At 56.0% G+C, this 25,974-nt stretch overlaps 5 protein-coding genes across 5 annotated transcripts, besides 4 other annotated features; all 5 read right to left on the reverse strand.

Moving 5' to 3' along the window:
* Positions 1-1,467: 1,467 nt before the first annotated feature.
* LPMP_312140 (3'-nucleotidase/nuclease precursor, putative) lies at positions 1,468-2,607 on the reverse strand (the record flags this gene model as incomplete). Its single annotated transcript, XM_010703299.1, has 1 exon — positions 1,468-2,607. One exon carries the CDS (start codon positions 2,605-2,607, stop codon positions 1,468-1,470), a length of 1,140 nt encoding a protein of 379 aa, XP_010701601.1.
* A 1,706-nt stretch (positions 2,608-4,313) lies between these two features.
* LPMP_312150 (helicase-like protein) lies at positions 4,314-5,171 on the reverse strand (the record flags this gene model as incomplete). The annotated part of the gene is made up of 1 exon (XM_010703300.1): positions 4,314-5,171. One exon carries the CDS (start codon positions 5,169-5,171, stop codon positions 4,314-4,316), a length of 858 nt encoding a protein of 285 aa, XP_010701602.1.
* A 2,738-nt stretch (positions 5,172-7,909) lies between these two features.
* Positions 7,910-8,246: a repeat region.
* Positions 8,247-8,346: 100 nt separating this feature from the next.
* Positions 8,347-9,378, reverse strand: LPMP_312160 (3,2-trans-enoyl-CoA isomerase, mitochondrial precursor, putative; the record flags this gene model as incomplete). Its single annotated transcript, XM_010703301.1, has 1 exon — positions 8,347-9,378. One exon carries the CDS (start codon positions 9,376-9,378, stop codon positions 8,347-8,349), a length of 1,032 nt encoding a protein of 343 aa, XP_010701603.1.
* A 491-nt stretch (positions 9,379-9,869) lies between these two features.
* Positions 9,870-10,352: a repeat region.
* Positions 10,353-12,536: 2,184 nt separating this feature from the next.
* On the reverse strand, positions 12,537-13,631 carry LPMP_312170 (p-nitrophenylphosphatase, putative; the record flags this gene model as incomplete). The annotated part of the gene is made up of 1 exon (XM_010703302.1): positions 12,537-13,631. The coding sequence occupies one exon, from the start codon at positions 13,629-13,631 to the stop codon at positions 12,537-12,539; it is 1,095 nt and encodes a 364-aa protein (XP_010701604.1).
* A 1,940-nt stretch (positions 13,632-15,571) lies between these two features.
* Positions 15,572-15,734: a repeat region.
* Positions 15,735-22,096: 6,362 nt separating this feature from the next.
* Positions 22,097-22,288: a repeat region.
* Positions 22,289-23,500: 1,212 nt separating this feature from the next.
* Positions 23,501-24,223, reverse strand: LPMP_312180 (hypothetical protein; the record flags this gene model as incomplete). The annotated part of the gene is made up of 1 exon (XM_010703303.1): positions 23,501-24,223. The coding sequence occupies one exon, from the start codon at positions 24,221-24,223 to the stop codon at positions 23,501-23,503; it is 723 nt and encodes a 240-aa protein (XP_010701605.1).
* Between the last annotated feature and the right edge of the window lie 1,751 nt (positions 24,224-25,974).

A 25,974-nucleotide genomic window follows, 5' to 3' on the forward strand; every position in this document is an offset into this window, starting at 1 on the left:
TGCACTATTGACGAGCGCGAAAGGAGTACAACAGAGAAGAGTTTTTGAAGACAAGGGACGAGCGAGGTGGCAGACGCTGAACGTGGCTGCTGGTAGAGAGGTCGTCGCTCACAAAGAACAACTGCCCCTTCCATCAAGGGCGTTGATCATCTACGCTTTTTTTTTTTTTAGCCAGCAAGTGCGTCGCCGAGGCATCACAGCACGCAAGACTGATCGCATCCCTTCCGCATATTCACGAGTATGACGAGAATGACTCTGCGCAACATCAACTAAACAAACACATGCGTGCCTCATGGAGGAAAGGAGGGGGGCGCGAGGACATGGGCAAATATCCTCAGCACCAGCATTTGGCGCTCGCTCACATGTCATCTCCGGCACGTATCATGCCCGGCTGTGGGCTATTCCATAGCATGCATACACGGTGTCGACAGGGTGCCTGTTGTCGACCGCCTTTTTCAGCCGTTGCGTCTTTCGCCCTAACCTGGAGGTGACGTCTCCCAAGGTCTTTACGAGCAACGGAAGCCGAAAACAAGAAGTTCAAATCCTAGGGGGACATACGCTAGGCGAGTCCACCTTCAGATCCCCCTCCCTACTCCTCGTGGCTGTCCTGATTGCGGCGTATCTCCACGATAACGGTGCAGGGACGGGAAGAGGACTCAGAAAACCCAAAAAAAAAGGAATAGCGCGGCCATTTCCTCACCAGGCGTGCGCTGCGGAAGTAAGAAGACACAAATGAGACAAGCGACTGAGACGGAAGATCAACAAATCACAAAGAAGAGCAAAACAGAAAGGGGAGTAGGGGTGCTGAAAATAAAACAAAAAGGAGGCGTTCATCTGCTGCCGTCGCACTGCCTGTTTGGCGTTGTTCCTCTTCCCTCTTCCCCTCCCCCCATATCCAGCGACTGAGTCTGTCGAGCAGACATCCACATCTCTGGCGGGGTCCTCTTTTTTTTTTAGTTCCCTTTTTTTCCCGGTTCCCCCTTAAAGGGCTCTTCGCACTCCGTGCTGCTTATCGGCCTTTAGAGGGGGGCCTTTTTTTTTTTTTTGCAATGATGAGTGGCGCCAGTTCATTTCATTTTTGCGTCGTTCCCCCCTTTTGCCATTTTCTCCCCCCCCCCTCACTCCTGATGCGGGGTATTTTCAGAGGTAGTGAAGGAAAGACAAACCCCCTCCCCCTGTAACCACAGTAATCACCAATTTCTGCGCAGCAGAGACGTGAGGCACAGATGGGCAGGTGTATGGGAGGGGCGCCAGGTTGCTGCTAGTGGCTCCATTGTCAGACAGCCTCCCTCTGTGGTGCAATTTTGGGGTCAAAGACAACAGCGAGGAAGAACACAGGGACGAAATCCTCCGCAAGACGGAGAGGAGCTTGACAAGAAGGTGAAGAGGCGCAAGGGGGACAAGGCCGCGTTGTTCTCCCACTGAGTTCTCTGCGTGGCGTTCACTAGCACGGCCTCTCATGCCGTACTACTCAGAAATAGGCCCATATGGGCCAAAGCGTTTGTGCTTCTGCACGCAGGACTTGAAGGCGAAGATAACGAGAGTGGCGATAACAAAGCCGGCAATAAAGAGTACCACGGCGATCACAGCCGTCACACCGGCGCTGGTACCCTTCTGAACGTAGTAGTGGCGCACTGTAGCGTTGTTTTCTGTGTCGACCTCGCTCTGGATGTTCTGAAGGCCCCTCAGAATAATTTCGGCGCTGACCGGCTTCAGCGTTGTGTTCAGTACCTTGGCGAGACGGTAACCAGCAAGCAGCACCTGACGCTCGGAAATCTGCTTGGCGTTCTTCTTGTAGTCGTCCGAGAGCGTGGCACCATCTTCGGCGCCGGGGTAGGCGTACTTCAGCGCCAGATTGTAGGTCTCATTCGAGATCTCTGTAGCCCTTACGAGATTCTTATCGGCATCTGTCAGCGTATCCGCGTATGTTGCCTCCAGGTAGTCCGCAAACTCGTTCAGACTTGCGTAGTCATCCTTGCTCAGTGGACGCGGCATATCTTCCCCAGCGTGGCCCTCTGCCAACGAGTCCCAGTAGGCGTGCAGTGCCATCTTCGTTCCCTTGGAGTCTATGATGACGTGCTGCTTGTTGCCGCCGAGGTCGCCCTCCGGGTACTCGTTAGAGAAGATGTTGGCATTGTGTAGCGGCTGGTGGATGTCCCCCATAAAGTGTATCAAGAGGGCCAGAGAGTGGACTATGATATCTGAGTTAGAGGTAGCCCTTTGCAGGGCCATCTCCAGCATCGGGATGACGGAGGCAACGTTTACCGTCTGCACGGGACTTACGTCCAAGGTGAAGCTGGGGTCTGGGTAGTAGGGTGTCGTGATGAAGTGCCACGTCGACCATGCACTGAAGCCAACCTTCTTGAGGTCATCCGCCCACGGTGCGGCCTGCACCATGTCGGGGCTTTGCGGGTAGGGGCCGGATAGGGAGAGCACCTTAGCGGCCAGGTTGCCCTTCTCGACAAGAGACGCCTCCATGTGCCGTTCTGCAATGAGTGCCACGGCCATGTGGCCTTTGCTCCACCACGCGCTGACCGGGAGAGCAGCGATGCAAAGCACCGCCAGCGCCAGCAGCGCCATGGGAAGGCGGGGCGCTCGTTGAGCCATGGCTGCCGTAGGGTGCGAGGGAGAGCAGGGGAGTGATGGGGCTTGGGCGAGGCGGGGGTGGGGGTGGTGGACTGTACGGCTAATCGTGACGAGGGTCTGCGCTATAGTTTTGTGATGAAGGGGTAGTGGAAAACAATTTGAAGGAAACCCCAACGCCGCAGAGGAGAGAGCGTCTACGAGGACCCGCAGGGCAAGAGGGCGACGGGAAAGGGAATCCCCAGCGGTACGGGTGTATGTATGTATATATATGCGCACGCGTGTGTGTGTGTGTGCCAGGAGGGAGAGGAGGGGTGAAAAGCCACTGGAGCGTTTGGCGGACTCAGTCCTTTTCAGGGAGGTGCCATAGGAGGACGGAGGATTCCCTCCCATCTCACACTCGGGTCATGCCAATGGCAAACTGGTAGCCTGGGAGCCATCGCAAACGCCTCGCTGTTGGTAATGCAGTTCGAACAACTAGGCAGCGGATGAGATGTCAACTTGAACGAAAGGAAAGACACACGACGGAGTATCAACACCGGAGCTGCTCTCCTCACTCGCGCGAGGTATTCCTTCGTGCAGTTGCGCACGGTCGAGAGGCAGACGGGGCTTCATCGATGCTCGGAGTGTGGGAACGACCTTCACTTCTGTTTTCGGAGACTTGGCGCGTGCTGCTGTCGCCGCTGCCTATCGAAGAATATCTGCAGCCGGGACGGGTCGTGGCCGAGCGTCCATATCACCATTGGTAGCGCAGTACTGCGGTGGTTATGCGCTCTTTCCCATCACTTCTCCAGCACGAGGTGCTCTAGCTCTACTTTCCGATTCACAGTCCCGCGGTGTCGTTCGCCTTCCACACTGTGGGGATTGACCAATCGATAGACAGCCACGGGATTCTCCTGCTCTATTCTGTAACACCAATACACTGCCTGTATGCCGTCGTGCGGATTGGAGTCACTGTCAAGCAGGATAGCGATATGCCAGCACCGGTGAGGTCGAGGCCGGTTCCGTCTGCGCGGGTGCTGTTGATGGAAAAAAAAAAGAAACGCCTCTGACTGCACTGCAAGTGCAGAGTTCGTGGCAGTGGAGGTCGGAGCGTGATCTGGTGGTTGTGAGGCGCCATTCGTTTGAGTCTTGTTGGTTGTCATTGAAGAGTCGCGCGTGGAGAAACTCCCACCTCCAGCACTAGTCAACTTTTTTCGTGTCACTCAATCTGCATTGCACGCCTGTAGTCTGCTTGCTGCCTTGAATGGACGAGGCAACACTTCATTCACGTTCCTCTCAGCGAGAGCCTTGACAGGAGTTCTCGCACAAGTTGAGAATAGCGACTCCTGAAAGACATTGTCATCCTCTTCGATACCACCAGTGAGGAGTTCTATGCTCAGAGTCAGCCAGTCGTGTTTTGCACGTGGAAGAAAACTGCCAGCAGGAGCGGAGGGCATCCCCACCTGCCTGTCGCGCTCACGGAACATCTCCATAGAATCCCCATCAGATGCGGTATTCAGAGACAACGATGTCGCACAGGATTTTCACCATTGTGAGGCTCATCGAAAGAGCTACACGGCCCTTGAACATGACGAATGGCCTCCCCTTGGGTCTCAGCTGAGCTGCTCCCGTACAGCCGCGTGCGCAACAACATCTGAGAAAGCATCACTTGAGGTTTTTTGAGATTCATCGCGGCCTTGGTCAAATCGCTTTCGCGGGATCCATCAATCGTCATCATCGTTCTTGTGTCACCGCTTCCACAGAGCGTTTTTCCGAGGACGGTACTCTGCACCGAACGATACTCCTTGAAGAGATCTATTGATCGTGTAATCCGAACAAACAAGGGGGCAAAGAGGACCACGGCGGCGCAGTTTCAGCCGCATCACGTCAAGAAGTTTCAGCGTCCCTGACACCTTCCGTATGCAGCTGAGTCGTTCGCACGCTGAGGACGGTTGGTGCGATGTGCAGCAGCCTTTCATCCTTATCAGTGTGGAAGTCACGCATGAAAAAACGAATGCACGTAACACTCGCAGAGGCGCGTGAGGCGGCTGTTGTTGTGGAGCTCTTATGATTGCACCAGGGCGTAGTACGCTTGCTGCCTCGGTGTGAGCGGGATGGGAGGGAGGGGGGTTGGCGCCGTTGTACTTGGGCGCCAGCTGGATGTCGACGGTGGCCTTGACGCGACGTAGCAGAAATGACTGCGGTCCTTTTTGAAGGTACTCGAAAAGCGGAACGCGCTCTTCACCGCCCACTGCTGCAGGCCTTTTCGTCACTTCTCGGTTACCTATATTGTCGCAACTTTTCTTCTCTCTTTGCTCACTGACTCGCAGTCCCCAGCGCCTTGAGAGGGCCGCCACTGCCTCACGCGGAGGCTGCTGATCGGCATCGTCGTGGATGGAGAGCTGTGGCCCAACATACTCTAGCACTCTTGGCAGCTCCGTCAAGTCGTTCTGCAGAAGAGTGCCCGTGATACTTAGGCACCTAGGACATGCTTCTTTGTGAAGAGTCCGCAGGAGCTTGCAGTCAAGTCTCTTCATCCAGTGCCCTCCCTCCCCGATGGTAACGTCCCTGTGGAGGAGGAGGGTGAGGGCGCCACGGTTCATCATGATGGATTTTCAGCTGGCAAGCAGAGCTCCACTGACGGTCTTCACCAGCACGCTCACGGGCACAACTTGCGTCCAGTGCACGCGCGGAGATTCTCGCCGCTCAAAGGCGCGACGGTGTCGTTTGCGCAGCGGCGATCGAAGCGTTTGCGCGAGCCTTGCGCGTGCCGTGGGTACACGCGGCGGAGTACCCACGGCACGCCCAGCACCGCGACGTCTTTGTCCAGGCCTCCAGTTTGAAGAGCGGAATAGCAATGAGGCACACGCCAAACAGGCCGCTCCTCGAGCTGTCCTGCCGAGGCCCGTTTCATCTGCAGTGATACCGCGCAGAACGAGCTCATGGAGAGCCAGTAGCCAGCGCATGCCCTCTCGCTGATGCCAGAGAAGTCGTAGCGAGAGTGTGGTGCCTGTAGAAGCGCTAGAAGCCAACGATTTGAGAGTGTTCGTGGGAAACTTGGCCGGTCGTGCTTTATTGTCAGGAGAAAAAACTCCAGGCACTACTTTTCAGTTAGTGAGAATGCTGCGTTGTGCCCCCTACCGGTGTGCTGATGCGTGTGTGTGTGTGTGCGGTGATTCTTTCCCCATCCGGTAAGCCGTGATGGTGACGCTCAGCGCGCTGCAAAGGCATTCCTGTGCAGCATACATGGGAAGAATTGGCGATTTCAAGAGACTTGTGTTTCCGGCAGGTGCCGTTGCCGTGGCTCCAGCAACGGGTGGCTTGATGGGGTGCTCGGAATAGCGATTACGTGGGTCACCGGCAGAGGGAACGCGAAGGAGAGTAGGAGGGGAGAAGAGAGATCCTCTGGAAAGTAAAAACAAGGTAAAGCTTTGAGCAGGCGGGCCAGGAGCGCTGTAACCTTTACACCTCACGATGCGATGGCTTTGGTGTCAGCTCTATAGTGCGCTGGCACAAAGCTGCCTTACTTACGCCTTCTCAGTGTGTAGGAGAGCGACGTAGGTGATAGGGAAGTAAAGATGCCGAGTACTTGCAGCTCCTCCCACTGAAGGGCCCTGTTAGAGGCACGCCCAGCTTCGTTCAGTGGCCTCTTTGGCTCGAGCCTTGGTGCTCCGTTGACTGTTACAGGAGGAGGAAAGATCGACAGTGAGGCATATAGAAACGGTAGAGGGGGTTCAACGCCACTACACTACCCGAGTAGCAGCTCACATGCTGAACCAACCACAACAAGGGAAACGTACGCGCGATTTCACCGCTATGCAGTGTGCACCAATATAGTGGTAATATGAATAAAGCGACAACAACGTGGTACAGCACACACACAAAAAAAAAGAAGAAAAAAAAACACAAGAGAGAAGCCAGAGGTGCAGGCAAACCGCATGTTCGTGGGACCACCCGCGTTGTTCCACCGCTACGGTTCCATCTTCCTCCCTTTCCCAGGGGAAGACTTCCCTCCGTCTCTCTCTCTCTCTCTTTTTGTCTGAGTACGGCGTGGCAGCGTACTGTAAAATGAGTTCACAGATGAAGTGACACCTTCTATGAAACGAACTTGGGAGAGAGATACGCACTACTTGGGCGAATCCTATTCGCGTGCTCGGGCCCCCATACTATCACACGGCGGCTCACGGCATGTCTGCCCCGCAGTCCATTTTCATCCACATAGCGTCTCACAGACTGGTGTTATCAGCTCTGCTGTCGTTCGAGATAATCGATGGAAAAAAGGGGGTCCGCAGAGGGACACTGCATAGAGACGCACATAAGTGCACATGCAACGCAGCTCAGCCCCCTCAAAGAACAAAAAGGCCCGCACTGCACGCAGAAGTGGGCACGAACACCCCCCTCACACACTCACCCCCACACCCACACACCCACACAGATGCGTCTTCAAAGAGAATCTGAGATGTGTGTTAACCAGCAGTAAAGAAATTCCAAACTCGAGGAAGAGACTGGCCGACAGAGAGCGCAAGACTGCACTTTGGTGTCCACCTACTGAAAATACGAGAGAGGTAGGGACCTATAGAATAACGCTCCGTCGACCGAGAAGAAAAAAGGAATGAGGTAATCACAGAGCTGGAACGGAGGAAAAGAGGCAGAGACAACTGCAGCTGGCGAAGGGGAAGGGGGTTGAGCCGAACGGAAGGCACTGAGAGCAGAAGAGAGGATGTCGTGGGGTGCAGGGAGAAGGAGGATGAGATCGTCAAGCCAAAAGAGGTTGAACGCGCTCGCGAGTCTCACGCAGCGACACAGCGCACAGAAGATAACGGGAAAAAACGGTGCTGTGAGGTGCGGCGCTGGCGGAGAAGGCGGCGCGCTTCTCTTTCGCTTCTTTTTTTCCTTTTTTTTTTGTTTACTTCGTTTTGAAAGGGAAAAGGGTGATTTTGGGGAGAGCGGTAGAGTCGTGTCCCACGGCGAAGAGACTCTGCAGTGCCATCACGGTAGCCATGAAGTACGCCCAACATACGCAGGTGCTCGCACAGATGGTTTCTCGACCAAGTGGAAAGCAGCAAGGGTGACGCCACCATCGAAGAAGTACTGAGAGCTGCGGCGACAATAGTGAAGTGAGCAAAGGAGAAACATACCCCCAAAGAAGAGACATGCTACTGGTGATAGTCCCCAAGACACAGGGCAACGAGCGAGCTGAAACGTTGTCAACTCCACGCGTTAGGCCGCCCAGTGGTAGCAAAGAAGTACCCACCGAAAACGAAGATGATGAAGTGGAGAAGATAAATGGGCTCTTTCATCTCGTGCCCACCCCACCGCGTACACGTGCGCTGACAGGCGCACACACCACCCCTTCCTCGCCTACCGATCCGGCACCACGGCCAAAACACTGCTCGCCTAGGGCGAACCGCCTCTACCGTCGACAACCAGGGGCCACGCGTCATAGAGGCATTTCCCGTCCCCCCTCGTCCCTTCTTCACACGCACGCGGCGCCATCGGCCTTGCTCGAGGCGCGGCGCGCCATGCCAGGAGTGGTCGACAGCGCGTCTATGGGGCACGGGCATACCGCTCTCTCCTGCCGCCGCGCGCCTTCGACAGGACTGGGTGCGTCAAGCGGAAGGGGGTGGTGCATACGCATGTGCCTGGGCCCCACAACCTCATCGTGTATAATCCTGAAGAGGGTAGAGGGGTGCAGAGATAGGATTGTGCAAGGAAGGGCGAGAGTAAAAACAGAAATGGGCCTGCACGCACGCAGGGGATCCGGCCGAGCGTCACTCCGCTTTACTTACGAGAGCGGCTCTTGAGGCGCTCCAGGTAGCGCTCCACGTTGTGTTGTACCTCAGGGTTGAGCACCATTTTCATAAATGCGTCCGTATCGCGCTTCCGGTCTTTATCGGAGGCAAGCATCTGCAGGTACTCACGGCGAACCAGTTCACGCGACATCAAACGGGGCTTCTGTGGCACGCTGAGGAAGCGTTCCGCCTGCTTGTAGGCGGCTTCGATCGTCCGCTCCTCATCAGAGGCCACCTCGTCAATCAGCCCGAGCTTGTGGGCATCATCAGCCAAGGGTGTCTCACCCAGCTGCAGCATCTGCTCCGCCTGGCGTGAGCCCAGAAGGTGGCAGTACGCTGGCACCGTCCATGGCGGGGCGACAAGTCCTAGCTTCGTCTCGTTAAGGCCAATGTGGTACAGACGGTTGATTTTCGTGGTGTCCTTCGGCCCGCGAGCCATGACGCGGTAGTCGCAGCCCATCGCAATGATGCATCCCGCCGCCGGTGCGCTGCCCGTAATGGCCGCGATGATCGGCTTGGGAAAAGAGTTGAAGATCAGCCACATCTCCTGGAAGCTCTGCCAGAAGCCAGGGATGCGCTCAGGGTTCGGGTTGTGTACCTCGGCGAGGTCGAGTCCGGCCGAGTAGACTGTCGGAATCGCAGAAGAGATGACTACAGCCTTCGTCTCCTCGTTGCTGCCAAGCCACAGCATCCACTGGTTGAGTTCCTGGAAGAACTCCAGGCTCAGCGAGTTCACCGGGGGACGGGCCAGCTGCACGTTCGTGATGCCCTTGTCACTCGTGTTGATCCTCACAAACTTGGGCACCTCCGTCGGCTTCCTTGGCGGCTCGACCTCTGGTTCCGGGTGGTGGCTGTGCTCGTGCCCGGTATGAGCGGCTTTCGGGGCTTGCTGACAGCCCTGCTGCAGCCCACCAGGCGGTGCCTGCGACTGGAGGCGGTGCTGCGGAAGCTGCAGCAGGGCCGACGTCACGCCGGCAGCGCCGGCACAGCGGGTGAGCGAGGAGGAGATGGCGCGGCGCATCGCTGGGGAGGCCGTGCGACGTCACAGAGAAAAGAGTCGGTTCAGCGGGCACGCGTGATATGGCGGGTCTTTTGTAGCGACCTGGCGGGTGGCGGGGTGGGGGGCGAGTGCCGGGGAGGAAGGAGGTGCGACAAGAGATTCAGGAGCAGGTGGGGGAGAGCGAGGACGGATCAGCCGCGTGCGCGCATGTTGTGGTAGGGCACGCACGCAGTTCAGTGCCCTGAGCGTCGCTCGATGGGGCACACAGCACAAGCACAAGACAGGCAGCGATACGACATCTGTCGTTCCCGCGCCACGCCGCATTGAGACGCATCGCTCTCTTCGGCCAGTCATGCACCGTGGCAGGCTTAGTCGGTGCACTGCGCGTTGGCACCGCAACAGCGGAGTGCTGCCACGCGAGATGAGAACATGGCCGTATAGGTTCAGGAGATTATTATCATCCAGGGAGGCCTACCAGGCATGCCACATGGGTGTACCCTCAGCCTAATGGAGCCTATGACAGGCCGGATGATGTGGTGGCGAGTAGCGCTAGTCACGAGCTATATTAGGGGTGTCTCATTCATCGTTGTACGGCCCCGGCTTCAGGCTTTGCGCACCCTCATGTCAGAGGTGACCTCACAATGGCCGTCATCATGCTGGTAGGCGCCTGGTGCATGCCTCAGTGTGGTTCAGGTTCACCACACCGGTGAGTAATGAGAGGTCGCATGAGAAGGGTTTGAAGTGACGCTGAGACTCTGACCATTGGCATAGTTGGTGCAAACCTGTCCACTGGCGTAGATCTTCGCGATGCAACACCGTCTAGGGCCTGACCTCCGACATTAGCAGCGATGAGTCACTCTGAGTTCCCCACATCGTAGGTGCCTAGCACTGTCACAACCAGAAGTGGGTCGTCATGGGCACGGGTTGAGAGGCTGCGTGGATTTCTCCCACACAGCGTAGGAGTACCAGGCTCTGGGATACCATGCACTGAAGTGTGCTTTCTCCCCGGTCCACCGAGAGAAGAAGCAGAGAGAGCTGAGCCCCTCCCCCCAGGAGGAAAGATCGAGAGGGCCCAGCGCACCGGCAGAGAGGTCAGTCGTAAAGGGGGAGAATACCTGCAGACGTCGACGGAGCAGAGAGAGACAGCTGAGAGAAGTCATGTGGTAGCGCAGCGAAAAGAGGAGCTAAAGGGGGTGACGGGAGTGAGCGAGGATCACTTCAGTCTAACAAGGGGCCCGTGCGATCCCTCTGCGGGGGTGAGAAAAAGCGGTGGGGAGGGCACTTTGAAGGGACGCCTCTTCTTTGGCGGTGACGGAGCCCCCCCTTCCTCCCGAAGAGCCGCGCACTTTATGTACTGGTGGGAATGGTGGAGGTGAGAAGGCCTTATCTATGTTGAGTGGCACATAGGCGTCGCTTGGGCACGAGTGCGACCCACGGCCGTGGAGAATGCCACAGCGGTGACGGCAGAGGAGGGAGCGGTGCTTGCGCTTCACCTCCTTGATGTGGTCCCTCATCTCCAGCTGCAGCTTCTGCGTGCCTCGTCTGCAGCCCTTCTCGTATGGTTCAATCGTGCTCTGTCGAGCAGTCTTGTGTAGCGCATTCGGCATAACACCAGTGTGTGACAACCGGCACACACTCAGGTACTTGTCGGAGATGATGGATCGACATCGTTTGGGAAGGATCTGAGGACGGCGGCCCGTTGTTCTCACCCGATAACTCGCAAAGGTCAGGTCAGGAGTGGGAACGTAGGCGGAAATGTTCACAGGGTTGTGCGACTGACTCGCGCTTCTCGTACCACCACAACCCCTTTGCAATACCTTCGACTGCGCTACCCGGTGATGGTCGTTTTTCCCTTCCGCTGCACCCTCGAAGCGCTTCCTCAAGTGTGTCGTGAGCGCTGGCGTGTTCCCAGGGGATCACCACTTCGAAGGAAGCCGCTGCCTTGTCTACCGGCATCGTTTCCTCATTTACGACAGTGGTGACGACCACACGTCCATCACACTTTTCGCCGGGCACGTAAGAAAATGCTTCTGACTACTGTGCGGCGCTATCAGTGGCATGCAAGCCACTTCACAGTGGGTTTGGTCCACTCTCTGCGAAGCTGTGCGCTGATCTTTCGTCGCCGTGGCTGTCTGGGTGACGGTGATGACCGCTCTTGTCGATGTGCCTGAAGTGTGAGCTTGCTTCGGTAGTGAGGAGGGCGCTACGAAAGGCGAAGCTCATCTCGTCAACCTTGAGTGAGGTGCTGTAGGTAACAGTTTCGGGGTAGGCATCGTAGATGGACGAGACAGGCTTCCAGGCCACGAGTAGGGTCCTCACTGCCGTGAGCAGATGGGGTTGTTGTAGTGCTGTATGGCTAGTAGGGACGTTGGGGGGGGGGTCACGTCGTGCACGAGAGAGTGAAGCGATACATTCAGGAGAAACAGCGAATTCGCGCGACGCACAAGGCCGAGACGGAAAATGACAAGCGAAAGCAAGCGTGCGTTGTGGCCCATACGTACAGGAGTGAAAGGCGGGCGCTAAAGCAGATGATGGCTGAGGTTTGACTTTGCTGGGCTTTTCGCGGAGGCACACGTGGGGCAAGAGGCGAAGCAGAATTTTGCAGCTTGGAATCGGAATGAAACCCAGACTTCAGAAGAGCGCAGAGTAGCGCGCAACTCAAGTGCGGACTTGACCCTCCGTGGCATGACCAGAGAGAAGGCAAGGAGGGGAGGGACGTGAGAGGGGATGTCCGTACTACGGAGAAGGAGACAGAGGGATGGAGAAGGAATGTCACAGTTGTGGAGCGCTTCCGTATAGGTTTTACTCAGTTTTGAATACCTCACTCGCACAGTGGAGAACTCGTTGTACCTGGTGAAGGGCAGCAGCAGCAGCACGGCGGGGTTCATCCATCCTAAAGAGCCCTGTAGACCCTCCCCGTCCAGATTCACATTCGGTATGACCCCCTCATCACAGCGATCTGTCACACTCTTGGCTGTATGGCACAGCACCCCTTGATGAGCATCACTTCAGTTTCTCTCTCTCCGAGGTTCTTACTGTCCGTGCTGTGCCAGCAGCAGGTGTTGGACGGCCTTGACAGTATGCAAGTGAGCAACATGGGAGATGACACTATAGCACAAATAGGGGCGCACAACGCACTTCCTCGTGAAACAGAGTATAGCCGCACTAGTGGCAACCACTCACGACGGTAAGAAGCAGGCGAGAGACTCACCGACGTAGTTGGGCACCAGTACCGTCTTGCCTTGTTTCTCCGCTTCCTCCACATCCGCCATCCCTTCGATGCCGCTCAGCACTAGCATGCTCTGGCACCCAGTGGCGTTGCCAAAGGCCACATCCGTGGTCAGCCGGTCCCCGATCATGATGCACTCCTCTCGCGGATTCGTGATACCCTCTGCCTTGAACAGGATCTTCCCCATGTCTTCGTTAGGCTTCCCACAGACGGTGTCCGGTCGCCTTCCCACAGCGGTGCACAGAGCGCTCACAATGGACCCAGCGCCTGGGATCATGGCGCCATCACGCCCAACAGGAAGTTGTGGGTCCTCGTTTGTGGCTAAGAACAAAGGCGGCATGTACGACTCTCTGCGCAGGATCGCAGGTGGCCCTTGCAGAGCCAGTGACCCGTACGCCAGCTTGAGGATGTTGAAGTGCTTGTCCAGTCCTACGACGACAGCAACGGCGTTCAGGTCGGAGAGCGTAATCTTCTCTGCATTGTCGGTGCCGGCCTGCACCATGCGGCACGTCTTGCCATTGCACACCACTAGACCTTTCTGCGGCGCCGGCAGGCACGGCACGCGCCACGCGCTGCCAAGGGCCTCTGTGTCGTATCCCCCAGCGCGCTCCGCGTCGTGCAGCTCCACGCCGTAAGTGATGAACCCCGGCGCCAGCACCTGCTGCAGCTCGTCGTGCAGACCCTCTTCACCAATCACAAACACGTTGCCATGCACGCTCGGCTCCTCACCGGGCACGTCCGCTTTCCCTAGCAGCTGCTTCAGCCGCAGTGCCGCAGCGTACGCGCTGTTGTAGCATTCCTGCACCGTCACGCACTCGATGCCCTTCTTCTCGAGGCTCTGCAGAAGCTGCTCGCGCGACAGCGACGCGTTGTTAGACAGAAAGCGGATTTGTTTGCCCTGGTCGCGCAGATATCGCAGGGTTTCCGGCACACGTTCGATCACGTGCCCGCCGCACCAGATCACGCCGTCAATGTCGAGCAGCATGTACTTCAAAGGCGAGGCCACCAGCCGCGCAGCCAGCGCTGGGGTGATTCGCTCTGGCATCACTTAAAAGGCCGGACGCTGCGTGTTCTGTAGGTAATGTTAGGGCGCAGCGTAATGCAGGAAAGAGGAGGTCAGGAAGGAGGACGAGAACCGCCAAAGCGATTTCTGCACGATGGCGTGGGACTAATTTGCGGGGCCGTGTAAAGTCAACTGCAGGCATAGACGCTACGGTGCTCTTCACATTGCGTCACCGGCGGGTATGGCGCAAGCAGGAAGTAACCCTACACCCGCATGGGACACATATGTGCTGCAGAGTGGAGAAAAGGCCGCACAAACCCTTCAGCCGTTGCTTTTCATTCTGTAGCTTTTGAGGCTTGTTTGGCTTATATGTGATAACGGTATTCAACACGCGCAAACTACTAGAGAATAGCGGATCTTGAGAGAACGGTGAGGGCTGCTGTGGTGATAGAAGAGCACGCTTGCAATCTCGCCGCATGCGCCCTTTCTTGCTCGGCAGCTCAACAACGTCAGCGAGCGAGTCGACCTCAATGCCCGGTAAGTCTTGCGCCTCTCCGCTTTCTACTAGTTCACCAAGGTAAGGTAGTGTTTGGGCACCACTCGACACCAACGTTACGCCAGCTCCAATGCTCTTGCCATACAAGGTGTCAGCCATGAGGCGCTCACCCACCATCAGCGCAGAGTGCGGCAGCGCCACCTTGTCGTCCTGCGTTTCCTTAATCAGCAGGTGGCCCATGACTGGGCTACGCCTTCCCCTCAGCTGTGAAGGTCGCCCCAGGGAAGACTATTAAGACTCTCTGCTGACCTGCAGGGACGCGGTTGGTTGCAGCGAACGCCCCCTTCGTGGCCCACAACAGCGCCACCGCGCTTCCCAGCTCCGTCATGTTTCTGGTGTAGTTCACTCCAACAATGACGGCAACAGGGCTTACTGTTGTCAGAGACATGCACCTTTGGCCTCCAGTATTCTATGAGGAAGGAAGACTGAGTTCTGTTAGTGTCCTCACCGCCATGTCGGCGAAGTAGAGAATCGGAATTCTTTCAGAGCCATTCAACGAGGGCCAGGGTGGGAGGACATCCTGGAGGTCGTCGTGCAGGCCGACGGATCCGAGCAGGAAGCCATTTTACCGCGCCCTCGCTTGTCCTCGGACTGACCAAAAACTTCTCCTTCACCCATACACAGCGCACTTATCTCGACAGCAGCGTGGGTGTAGCCATGGTGGGCAGTGCGTGGGTGCTGAGAGGCGCAAGCGGAGTGATGTGGTCGGCGCGATTCCGCCAAATCGTGTTCCCAAGGAAACGAAGGTGTTTCCCGAGGGAGCGCAGGCATGAGGGGGTCTTTTAGGGGTGTGCCAAATGAGCTTCGCAGCAGACCAGAGGACTTCCTCGAAGTCTACCCAGAAGTCGCCCATACAGTCGAGGGGCTCTCTCAGTTGAGTCCGTGCTGCCGCAAAAAAAAAAAATACGATGCTATGGGCGAGTTACAACTTTGACTCGACACTCTCAGCCAGCGGCACTGCTTCTCTGCGTTCACGATGTGGGAGAGTATCAACGCGGCGTGATGGGCGGGGCGACGAGGGAGTCCAAGCAGGCAGAAGGGGTGACCGATAAATCACACTCGCAACAATGAAAAACTTACCCGAGCACTAAGCACCTTTACATGGACGACGGCTATCATGATGAGTCAGTTTTTCGAGGAGGCGTGCATGCACTCATCTGCCTCAGCAGCGATGTGATGCGCAAATTTGGCTCGAAGGCGGTTTACTTCTCTTTTTGTTGTGTTTCGGCATTGTGGCTGTTCGTGTCTCTTCGCGACCGTCAGAGCGCTAACGCTTGAGAACAGCGAGGGTTGACATCACGTCACGAGGCGGCGGCGGCGACCTCGAAGTGCGTACACTGACGGAAAAGGAAAAAGAGGACAGGGGGCAGACAAAGAAGAGATAAGTAGGAAGTCGGTGGGCTGAACAGTAACAAACGGGATGCCACAGCGTGTCCACTTCGCTACACAAGTCAAACCTCACTCGGCCCGCAACCAGTCATAGCCTCATCGGGTGCTGCTTCGCAGCACTAGAGATGCGGTATAGCAGGGTGTCGACGCAGGCACCTGAGCACGGTTCTTGCCTCAAACTCTACTCGCCAATGCTTCGCTTCACCCGATTCTGCAGTGACTAGGGCCCCTACGCTGCTGGAGTGCTCAGGGCTCCGCTTCATTTCAGCGGGCTGTGCGCAGGATACCGGCTCGTCTCTTTTGTTGTTGGATTGTTAAATTCTGTCGCCGATACACTCGTAGTGCTGAGTCGATGTGTATTGGGGGGAGGGGGTGTACACGAAAGATAACAGGGCCAGTTATAGCAGGAAGAAAAAGAAATGCAGCCGGGCTGAGTACGAGATGAACAAGTCTTTTACCCCTCGCACCTGCGCTCTGCTTCGCCTGTGGCCACTTCGTTGCTATCGAAACCGGAGCACATTCGCCTTGATCGACTCTACACTTCGATTCACCACGAGAGGGCACTTTCACTTGGTGGCGAGCGACACAGACTGACACTGTCTCTTCGGCAGATCGGGTAAAGGAATAAGGGAGGCTTCGTATCTCATTGCGCATGAGTATGGCAAGCGGGGAGGGAGGGGCCAGTGCCACACAGGCCGCCGATGCAGAGCTGATGTCCATGTCCCTCAAGTCACTGCACCTTTCAGCGGAGGCGCGCACTCACACGTCGTGCTCAGCAGAAGTTGTAACGTCACCGTTTTCTCTCAGTCAGATTGCGCTTTTCTAGGAGGAAAAGAGAGACAAACGCTTTCCAGTAATGCGTGTGTGCCTCTCCATGTCTCCTGCGTCATGCATACCCTCATGGGGGAAAGAGGTGCTGCACGCCACTCTCTTCTATGGGAAATGGGCAAGAGACCTTCACATGCGCATGTGGCGAACACCTTCGTGGAGGACACAAAAAGTGATGCATGAAAGGCGTGAATGGGGAGCGTGAAAGAACGAGAGGCGCCACAAGCAGCGCAGGTGGGGCCGCGTAAGCGGACGACACATGGGCTCAGCGAGTCAACGAGACGTAATACACACGCACCCACGCAGAGGACGAGGTGAAGAGGAAAAGGGGGAAGGGAGCTGCCACGCTCAGGGCAAAGGGTCGATAGGAACGGCACATAAAGCGGCGCGGGGTCGAGGCAGTTAAATCCGCTTCAACTTCAAGTCGCATCAACACCACTCGAGCATCCGAGGGGGAGGGGGGAGGTAGAATCCAGGCTCCGTCCTCTCCGCATGCCTCGCTTTGGAGAATGAAGCACTGCGAAACACACGGGAGCAACGTATACACAGTGACGTAAAGAGGGGGGGGGGAGAAGAGCAGCTGTTCGCTGCCACACATGCATGCACATACGGTTGTCATGTGCACTCGGGTTGAGGTTGTCATGCAAGGAGACGCTTGGGGCAATCAAAAGGGCTGAAAGGGGCGTCGAAAGCGCGACATTCGATGGCCGTAAACGCAACTCTGCATGTTTTCCACCTCCGTGCGCTCTTTGGCTTTGATTCATGGAAGTCCAAAAGTCGCTCTGCTTGTGGAGGACGACGGGGGAACCTCTCCTTTTCTCTCCAACAGCAGCCTTCACGGGTCAGAGCTGTGCTTCTCTTGCCCAGGCACCGATCTGCCTCCCTCAGGAAAAACGAAAAGAGAGCGTCCGAAGACAGGAAAGCGCAGTTAGTGGAAAAGGCGACAGTTAAAACAAAGGACTGCTCTCCTTGTGGCACGGCTAGGATGCTCTCGAAGCGAGGCATGGATCCATTGAGCTCCGAAACTCGTCGTAAAATGGGCCCTTACATCAACGTACACCTACTGCACCAGTCATGGATCGCTCCGATGGTAAAGGCTCGCGCAACCGAGGAGGTCAGATGGCAAGAATACACAATAGACGCAACATTGACTCTGAACAAACGAGAAGGATGTGGCACATATGTGTCTTCTCTCCCACACAGAAGCTCAGAGGCAGCTCCCTCCCTACGTGCCACCCTCGCCGCACACCTCAGAAATGATAAAAGAAGAGAGAGAGGGAGGAAGCGAGAATAGCTGAGGGGAGAAGAGGCGCTTGGAAAGAAGGCGCATAATACACCACGACCCACTCACATCATACAGACGGCCTAAACAGGGCAGCACATCACACCAGCAACAGACAGAAGAGGACAAAGCAGGGAAGGGGGAGAGAACGGAAGAGAGGACAACTTTTTCATCGTTCCATGGTAGAAAAATGAAGTCAAAAAAATGAACCGAAGTAACGATGTAGTCCTCCTTCCTCCTCTCTTCGGTTATACACTAGCGCACTTGCAGGAGTTATATTTCCAATGGAGGGGGAGGGTGATAAAGGAGAGGGACTCTCGCTAGAACGCAGTGCACGAAGACAGACACGCACACGTAGTAAGAGCCTTGCGTAGTGAAAAAAAGAATCGCACAGGTCAGTCAGGAGGGGGCGATCCCCTTATCGCACTACGCAACGCGTTCTGCTTCGTTGTACCCACTTGCACTTCAGCACTCAGACTCTCACGCACGCGTGTATATATGTATATATATATATATACAGCGTAGGAGCGATCAGCCACCGAGGGGGACTACTGGCACGCTGATGTACTGCGACTGACCGTAGGGAGCTTTGCTCGGTTTGTAAACAGAGAAGGACCTATCCGGGGATTCGACGTGATTTGCAGCCTCTATGGCACATTCGGACATACCTTGCTCCATCGCCCTTGATGCAGTGGCACGGCTGCACGCCTCACCGGTGCCAGTATCTTCTTCCCCCGCACGGCAGCGCTTCACAATCACAAAGCCGCCCTGGTGCAGCACTTGGCGCATCGTCGTCCTTCGCGGTAGAGGAAAAACCGATGGGTCGGTGTTCTCAGCCTCCGTCCTCGGACCACCCGTTGACTCTGATGTAGGCCTCGCGGACTCGCTGCCATCGTGCAGACTGGCGCTCGAAACATCGACGGCGACGAGGTCACTCTGCAGCCCTCGCCACTGGCACTCATTGTGGATCAGTGCGTTCGCCAGAGCGGGTTTCTCATTCAGGGACGAAGAGGGCCCCGGTAGTGCTTCTGGTAAGGCTTCTAGATGCCGTCGCCTTTCCTCACTTGCGGTGCGGCCGAGGGCTTCTTCATTCTCTCTTGTGATTCCCAAAGACGCGCCCGCACGTGCGCGGTAAACGCACACAACGATGATAATGAATCCCCCTACTATGACAGTGAAGAAGAGCAGCGTCGCCATGATGGCGATGAAGTCGCTCTGCATTCTGAGCCGCAGAGTTGTCGTCCAGTTTCTCACCGTAACCACAGCTCGTGGTCACTCTTGTGAGTCCACAAGCGTCCCACTAGGAAGACAGACTCGTAATAGAAAAATCAACACCACTGAAAGGGTTCGAGGGACCGTAGCTTTCTGTGCGATACATGCGATCAGAGCGATCGCAGCGGTGCTGCGAAATACGAGTAGGTCGAAGTTGCCGCTTCTCTGTTGGTGTGCGGAGGCAGTGAGGTAGGGGAGGGGGGAGTCGAAACGCGTGTTTGCATGGATAAAGCGGCAGGGGTAGGAGCAGTGAAGTAGACAAGGCGGGGTGCGGTTATAGGCACCCTAGAATCGCTATCGAGACTCGCTGGGATACTGTGCACAAGAGTACGGAGTACGCATCCTTGCTGAAGTGCAAGGGGGTAGATCGGTGGTGACACGGCCAGTACATAGCAGCCTTCCTGGTTTTTATGGGTATTACTTTTCGTTTTGTGCGCTGCAGCTACTAAGCAAAACACTAGCAGCACACCAGCGCAAACGGCGAGGCCCATGACACACACGCACGTGCGCCCCAACATTGATTAACCCTCCCCCCAATGGGAGGGGGTATGCACGTCAGAGAGAGACACCAGGCCAACAAAATAGGCGACTACAGTAGGCAGTCAGAGCGGCAGCAAGTGGCTGTTGAGGCACGCTCAGCAGATGTAGATGGGGAACGGAGCCTCTACATAGAATACGCACGCGCACATGGGTGGAGCTAAATATAGCGGTCCTTTGGTTGCATGTTTGGTGAGGCATTCGAGAGAGAGAGAACATCGCACTGCCCACGGGTTCCATCTTACAGGGAGGTGAAGGACTGAAGAAACAGTAAACACAGTAAGGTCCACCATAGAGGCAGTCCTGAGACGAGAACGAGCAGCGGTGCGGAAGTACGACACCACCACACCACCAGTGAAACGACGCACAATTCCACATCTTTGCTTTACCGTAGTCCCACAGAGCCTCAGCCACAGTCGGGCAACACAAAACGCGCGCTGGTGAGGCGCCATATTTGTTGTTGTGCGCCGCATCCCCCCCTCGAGACCGCGTCCGTCCGCTTCTTCTTTTGCTCCCGGCACACACACACACACACACACGTCGAATCAACGGAGGTGGAAAGCACTGCAGATGACTGGAGGGAATGACTGGATTGGGGGGGGCGGGGGGAACGGGATGGCGGTTTAGGGCCTACAAAGCGAAGCAAAGAGAGACAGAGACATCCCCAGAGGCAAGAGAGGGGCCAGTGGGTGGCCCATACGCAGACAAGACACATACGTTTACGCGCAAAGGACTCTACTTCGTTGCGCTTAAACGATAGCTGCGGCTGTTGGCGGTGGTGGGTGTCCCTGTATAGCATTGTTGCACATCAAGACGACCTGAGGGGGGAAAAAGAGAGAGACACCCTCATAAGGAGGAAGTTAGAGTATACCGATGTGAGGGGGCGGCAATAGAAAGAGCAATAAGGAGGAGCGGAGGGGCTCAAGGGATACAAACTCCCTACACACGAGAGAGAGAGAGTCCAACGAGGTACATCCCTACAAGACAGAGACGTACCTACCCACGGTACGCACTCATCATGAGGGTTAAGCGTGCAAAGTGATCTGTGCTGTACGCTTCACAAAACAAAGAAGGGGGGATCCCCCGTGATCAGAAAGGTCCGCTCTAGAGCACGCACTCTGCCTCCCTGTGGGGCACATCAGCGGGTTAGCAGAGAAAGTACTGACTGGCGTGAGTCTACGGAGTCGATGGCGGTGCGCAAGAGCTTTTTTTTCCGGCATGAATGACGAAGTTCACCTCGCGCAGCTTGTCTTCTTCGTCCGACGTAATCGAGCGGAAAAAACGCATAGCCTTCATTCCACAGCGCCCCCAGAAAGCATGTGTAGACCTTATCTTGCAAGGCATCAAAAGACTCCACCAGCTCACTTGACACTTGTCGACAGAGGCCAGGAAGGACGCCGTTCCACCCCTCGAAAACGTTTGCGTACGCGAACAGAATCGGTTCCAGTGTGCAGCGGCACTGAGTCATCCTGCATTTTCCCCAGAATTACCCCCGCCTCAGATAATAACGTCTCCCTGGACGGGTTCGCTATGCATGCATACAGGAGAGAGAGAGAGAGGAAGTGTCGCTGGTATGTCAGTACTGCCATGCTCTGTGGCTCCCTCCATCCCACGAGTGCTGTCACATACAAATTTAGCGCTGTCCTCCTCGCTAAGGTTAGGGTGCAGAGGAGAGGCTACCGTGCATGTGTGAGTTCCGCGGTGGAGTCCAAAGACCATCATGCCTGCCAGTGAGCCAAACACATCGACAACGAAGAGCCAGAAAGGCCAACTGCCAAGGTGCGCTTTCCGGCGTCGTGACGAAGAGGCGCACCATGGAGACCTGAAGTGACATGTCGGTGTGTGTAGAGTGATGAATTCAAGGGGAAAACGCTCGGAGGCAAATGAATATGGACTCAGACACGTCTATGAGTAAGTCTGGCAGTCCGCTGGCGTATATCTGTGCATGATCGCGGGTTCGTTACCGACACAATAGGCATCAATACGGACTATGGCAGTGTCATGTGGACGAGGTTCTCACCTGCGGACGCAAGCCACGATGGCTGCACCACTATAGTAGCGGTGAACGAGAGAGAGCGAGATAGTAGGAAAAGAAGGCAGAATCGAGAGAAGCCCGGCTGTGCAATGGGTCAAAGCATGATCTCACCAAGGAGAATCATCAGCGCTTTGAGTCTCCTAGTCGGCTGTAGGGGGTGCGCAACAATGAGGAGAGACGATATGGGACACCACCCAAGTTGTAAACTGCCTGGTAGCAGAAGTATGTCGAGGGGGAGGGAGGGGGGCGCGTTAGAATACGTGAGCACCTAGCGAATGGTTGCCTCCCTATGCAAGGAGGCGGTCGCGTGCTGGCCTGTCGTCATCCACCCGCAAAGTGAGAGACGTGAGGAACGGAAACATCGCAATGCGTTGAAAGCAAAACGCAAAACAGAAAAAGGGGTGGCCTTACACGCACGCACCACCACCACCACACCCCAGGAGATGATCTCAAATGAGGGAGGCACATTGACATCGGTCTCTGCATCACTTTTGCAGGTGCACGTCTCATACGTACGTGTCTGTATAGCGTAGGCGCAGAGATGGGCCCAAGTCCGTGAGCAAAGAGATTCAAACGTTTGCGCTCCCTTTCTTGTTTCCAACGTGGGGTTCCACCCCGACCAAGGCGGCAAACGTACGCACATGCAGAGCCATAGCTCACCTCTGACTCTCCTGCGTCGCTGCTCACTCCTGGTTGTCTCAGGACGAGCCGCCTCTGCCACCGAGTCAGGCCATGCGTCGCACGGGCACTTCCTGTCGTTGCCTTGTCCCTTCTTTCGGCGTGTGCTGTGCGATCCGCACGGGGTAGAGCGGGTGGTGGTGGTGGTGGGCAGCACGTCTTGAGCCAACGCAAACCGCGTCTAGGGTCCTACTAGGGAGAGCCAACCGCAAACACAAACAAGAGAAAGGAAAGGAAAGGGCAGGGGCAGTGGGAGCCACAAGACAACAAAATGTTGACGTAGCGGCGACTCTCCACTTCTGAGTGCATAAGCGAAGAGAGAGAAAGACAGCGGAGGGCAGAGACGAAAGGCGAGCTCAAACCCCGGAAAATAGAGAGCACAAAGCAAAGAGCGAGTGAGCGAGTGAATGACTGAATGAGGGTGTCGGCGCTCTCTCACGAAAGCACAGGAAACAGGCAAACAAGTTAAGACAGGAGCGCAGCGGAGAAGCAGCGCCACGAGAGGAGGACGCAGGACGAAAGGGCGGTGGAGAGCCGACCACCACAACAGCAGCAAAACGAAAAGAACACGCAGAAAAAAAAATGAATGCAGAGAAAAGGCAAAGAACTGCCGAATATGTTGTTGGAAAGGAGATGCAGAGACTGCACCCCCTGCTGCTCGGCTGCACACAGGCACAGTGGTAAGCTATCACACAATTGGCTACGTGACATGCACTGCGGCATACCCAAAGGTTAGGAGACGAAAAGGGGTGCTGAAGCAGAACCGAGGCAAAAGAAAAGGCCTATGCGCAGGCGCATCAGCTACGCCTTTCTCGGTGATAGAAACTACGGATTGACACGAAAGAGGGACACTATCTTACCTACAGTATCCTCGAAATTAACCACGGACGAAAGCCCCCGCTCTCGAGGTGCTGTGGGGCGTTTTACTCCAGTGGAGTGGAAAGTAAAGCGCATGCCGCACGCAACAGAGGCCCACTATAGGCGATGGCCTTTTATTTTCCCGAAAGCCAACGAAATGCCCTTTTGTGTGATACGCGTTGACTCCCTCGCTGATCAACCGGTGCCTCCTCAAGAGGTCGCTCTCCGTCGTGCTGCTCTGCATAAGGCTCGCTGATTTGGTCCAGTTGAAGACGGCGATGGGATGGGGCAAGGGCAACCGCGGAGATGGCCAGCTCTTTCCCTGCACTAACGAGGGCGCATGTACAGGCACTACGAGGGAGCGAAGAGGCGCACTCCCATGGAAGTCGCTAGAAATAGGTGGGATCGGAAAAAAAAAAAGCCCTATAACGAAACAGCGACGAACGACACACAACACACCGGAGAGACGGCGACGGCTAAGCACCCGAGTTTGAAAGGGGACTGTGGCAGTACTGGGCCGTACCGTAAAGGGCGCTCGAGGTCCTATGTCGGTAAAATTCAAGTCGAGGCGGTGGTGTCTTTCCTCTACGGTTTGATAGCTGCTGAGTTGGTGCCACAGCGGCAGTGGTCCCGTCCTCCTCTCCTGCAAGCTCTTCGTGACCCTTCGGGCACTCCACAATGACGTAACCGCCGTGCTGGAGGTCTGCTGGAAATGCAATTTCTTCAGTGGGTTGCAGATCTTCCAAAGTTGGAGGAGACTCGGCCGATACTGGTCGTTGTCCACTAGGCCCAGTCATTGTGCCTACGCCCTGGAGGCCCCGCCCCTGGTTACCCGTTTCGTCTGACGGGGCTGCGCCATTAGTGAGTGCTTCAGGAGGTGAGTTGTGGACATCCACTCGCACAAGCTCGCCTTCGTAGCTGCGCAGAAGATTCATATCTTTGATGACCACGTTTCCAAGTGCTGGGACGTTATCGCTGGCCGCTCTCTCGACCGGGATCGCCTCTGGCATCTGCGTAAAACTCGGCTCATGATGGGTACGCGATGCTTCAGCGGTGGCCCGCAACTCAGGCTCTCGTTCCTCTTCTAAAGCGACACTGTCTTTCCGGTAAGCAATATGCAAAACAACCACGAGGGTGCCTATAACAAGGAGGACAATGAGGAGCGTCCCCACCAGTGAAAGGGCGCCGAGGCTGCTCATCTGCGCCGGCCTATCGAGAAGAGGAAAGAAAAGGGAGGCGCTGGCGACGCTCCTTCACTGCGAGCAGCAGCAGAGCAGGAAAGAGAGCGAGCGAGTGGTAAAGGGAGTACAACGAATCAGACAAGTTCACATGACATCGCGTGCTTCTTGCGCCCGTGTCTCTGCATGCAAATGACGCACACGCACAGGCGAGGAAGGTATCGCGCGAGAGTGGAGAATAAAAGGGATCCTCAGGTACACCTCTGAGAAGCAAACGCTCAGTCGTCAACTACCGAAGACAGAAGAGAGGCAGATGCGTCTGCACGTGTGTGTATGTGGTGTATGTGGTGTGTGTTAATGCCGGGCCATTGATGGGAGCCCCTAAAGGTGAAGGGCATGCGCCAATATGGCATTCGCGTTTGTAAGTGATGTCGATGGAAAGAAGCAGACAAAAATACAGGGTGAGCGTTTAGAGCAGCGAGAGGGATACTATGGCGGAGAGTGGAGGGGCCAGAATTGGCAACTAGCGGTCGTACGAGGGGGGCGCCATGAGGCAGCCAAAGGAAGCCGCACCACAGTCATCGAAGACGTCCGTACTGACAGCGTGCGAGGTGCGGTCGCCCTCGTCTGGTTTCTCACAGGGAACTGAAGCTGCTCTTCTGCCACTGTCAATGACGCTCGTCACTGTGCACATGCTTAAAAACTACCACTGAAGGTCAACCCATCCACGTCAAACTGAAAAAGGAGTACGCTCCCCCGCACTGCCCAGAGAGGGCGTACTACAGAGAGAGAGAAGAGCAACAACGGGGGGGGGGGGAAAGCAGATGCACTTTTCATTACCAGAGAAGACGCCAGACATACAAAAGCCAAAGAACGATGAAATGTAGAGATGGTGTCAATGCGTATCCCATTGCCTTCTCTTTTCTCTCCACCACTTCCCCCCTCTCTCATGCTTCTCTCCCCCCTTGTGTCTTCTCGCTGTGTGATCAACCTTCGGGTCCGTCGGTGAAGGAGGCGCAAGGCAGCACCAGCAAGAGAAAACAACAGTTCAGCAGTGTCAGTTTCCAGCCAAAGGCACTGCAGCCACTCAACAGTCGAGGAGAAAAAAAAGATGAAGGGAAAGCGGCCAGCGCAGTGATGGACGGAGGAGGAGCGAATGGTAAGGGGGTGGAACACTTCACTTGCACAACGAGGCGACATACGCTTGCCCACGAGAAGCAAAGCCGCTCACAGCGCTCCACAGCGACGTGCGCACGCTCTTCCTCCTCCTTACAGGGCACGTGGCTATGCTGACCGCCCTCGCAGCGCTTGTGAGAGGGGCTGCCCCTGTTGCATCTTCTTTTCACCACTGTTGTTGGGCATGTCGTTCGCCTCAGCCCATTCCTGCAGCTCCTTCGTGCTCGGGTCGATGTATTTGCTGTTTGCCCGGCAAGCGCCATTACGATGGATACTGGCGTCCCCGTTAGGAGGGCCAGAGACTCATTCTTGCCCTCTATGGCTGGAGTAGGGATTGATGCTTACCAGGGATATACTGCAAGTTTCAACGAACATCAGAGTGCAGACGGTGGCGGTGGGGAGGAGGGGGGGGGAGTATTCGTTCATTGATCGAGTTGCGTACGACGGAGACTCCTGTGCCGATACGCTTCACTGCGGTGCAGACATTCACACTGTCATATAGGCCATGGGGCGTGAGGGCTGAATGGGGCGGCGAAGGCAAGTGCATTGTCGGCAATCCTAGATGGCAACTCAGCGGAGAAAGTGTCCCGGTCGTC

This window comes from Leishmania panamensis (assembly GCF_000755165.1).
Source record: "Leishmania panamensis strain MHOM/PA/94/PSC-1 chromosome 31 sequence".
Taxonomy (NCBI): Eukaryota; Euglenozoa; class Kinetoplastea; order Trypanosomatida; family Trypanosomatidae; genus Leishmania; species Leishmania panamensis.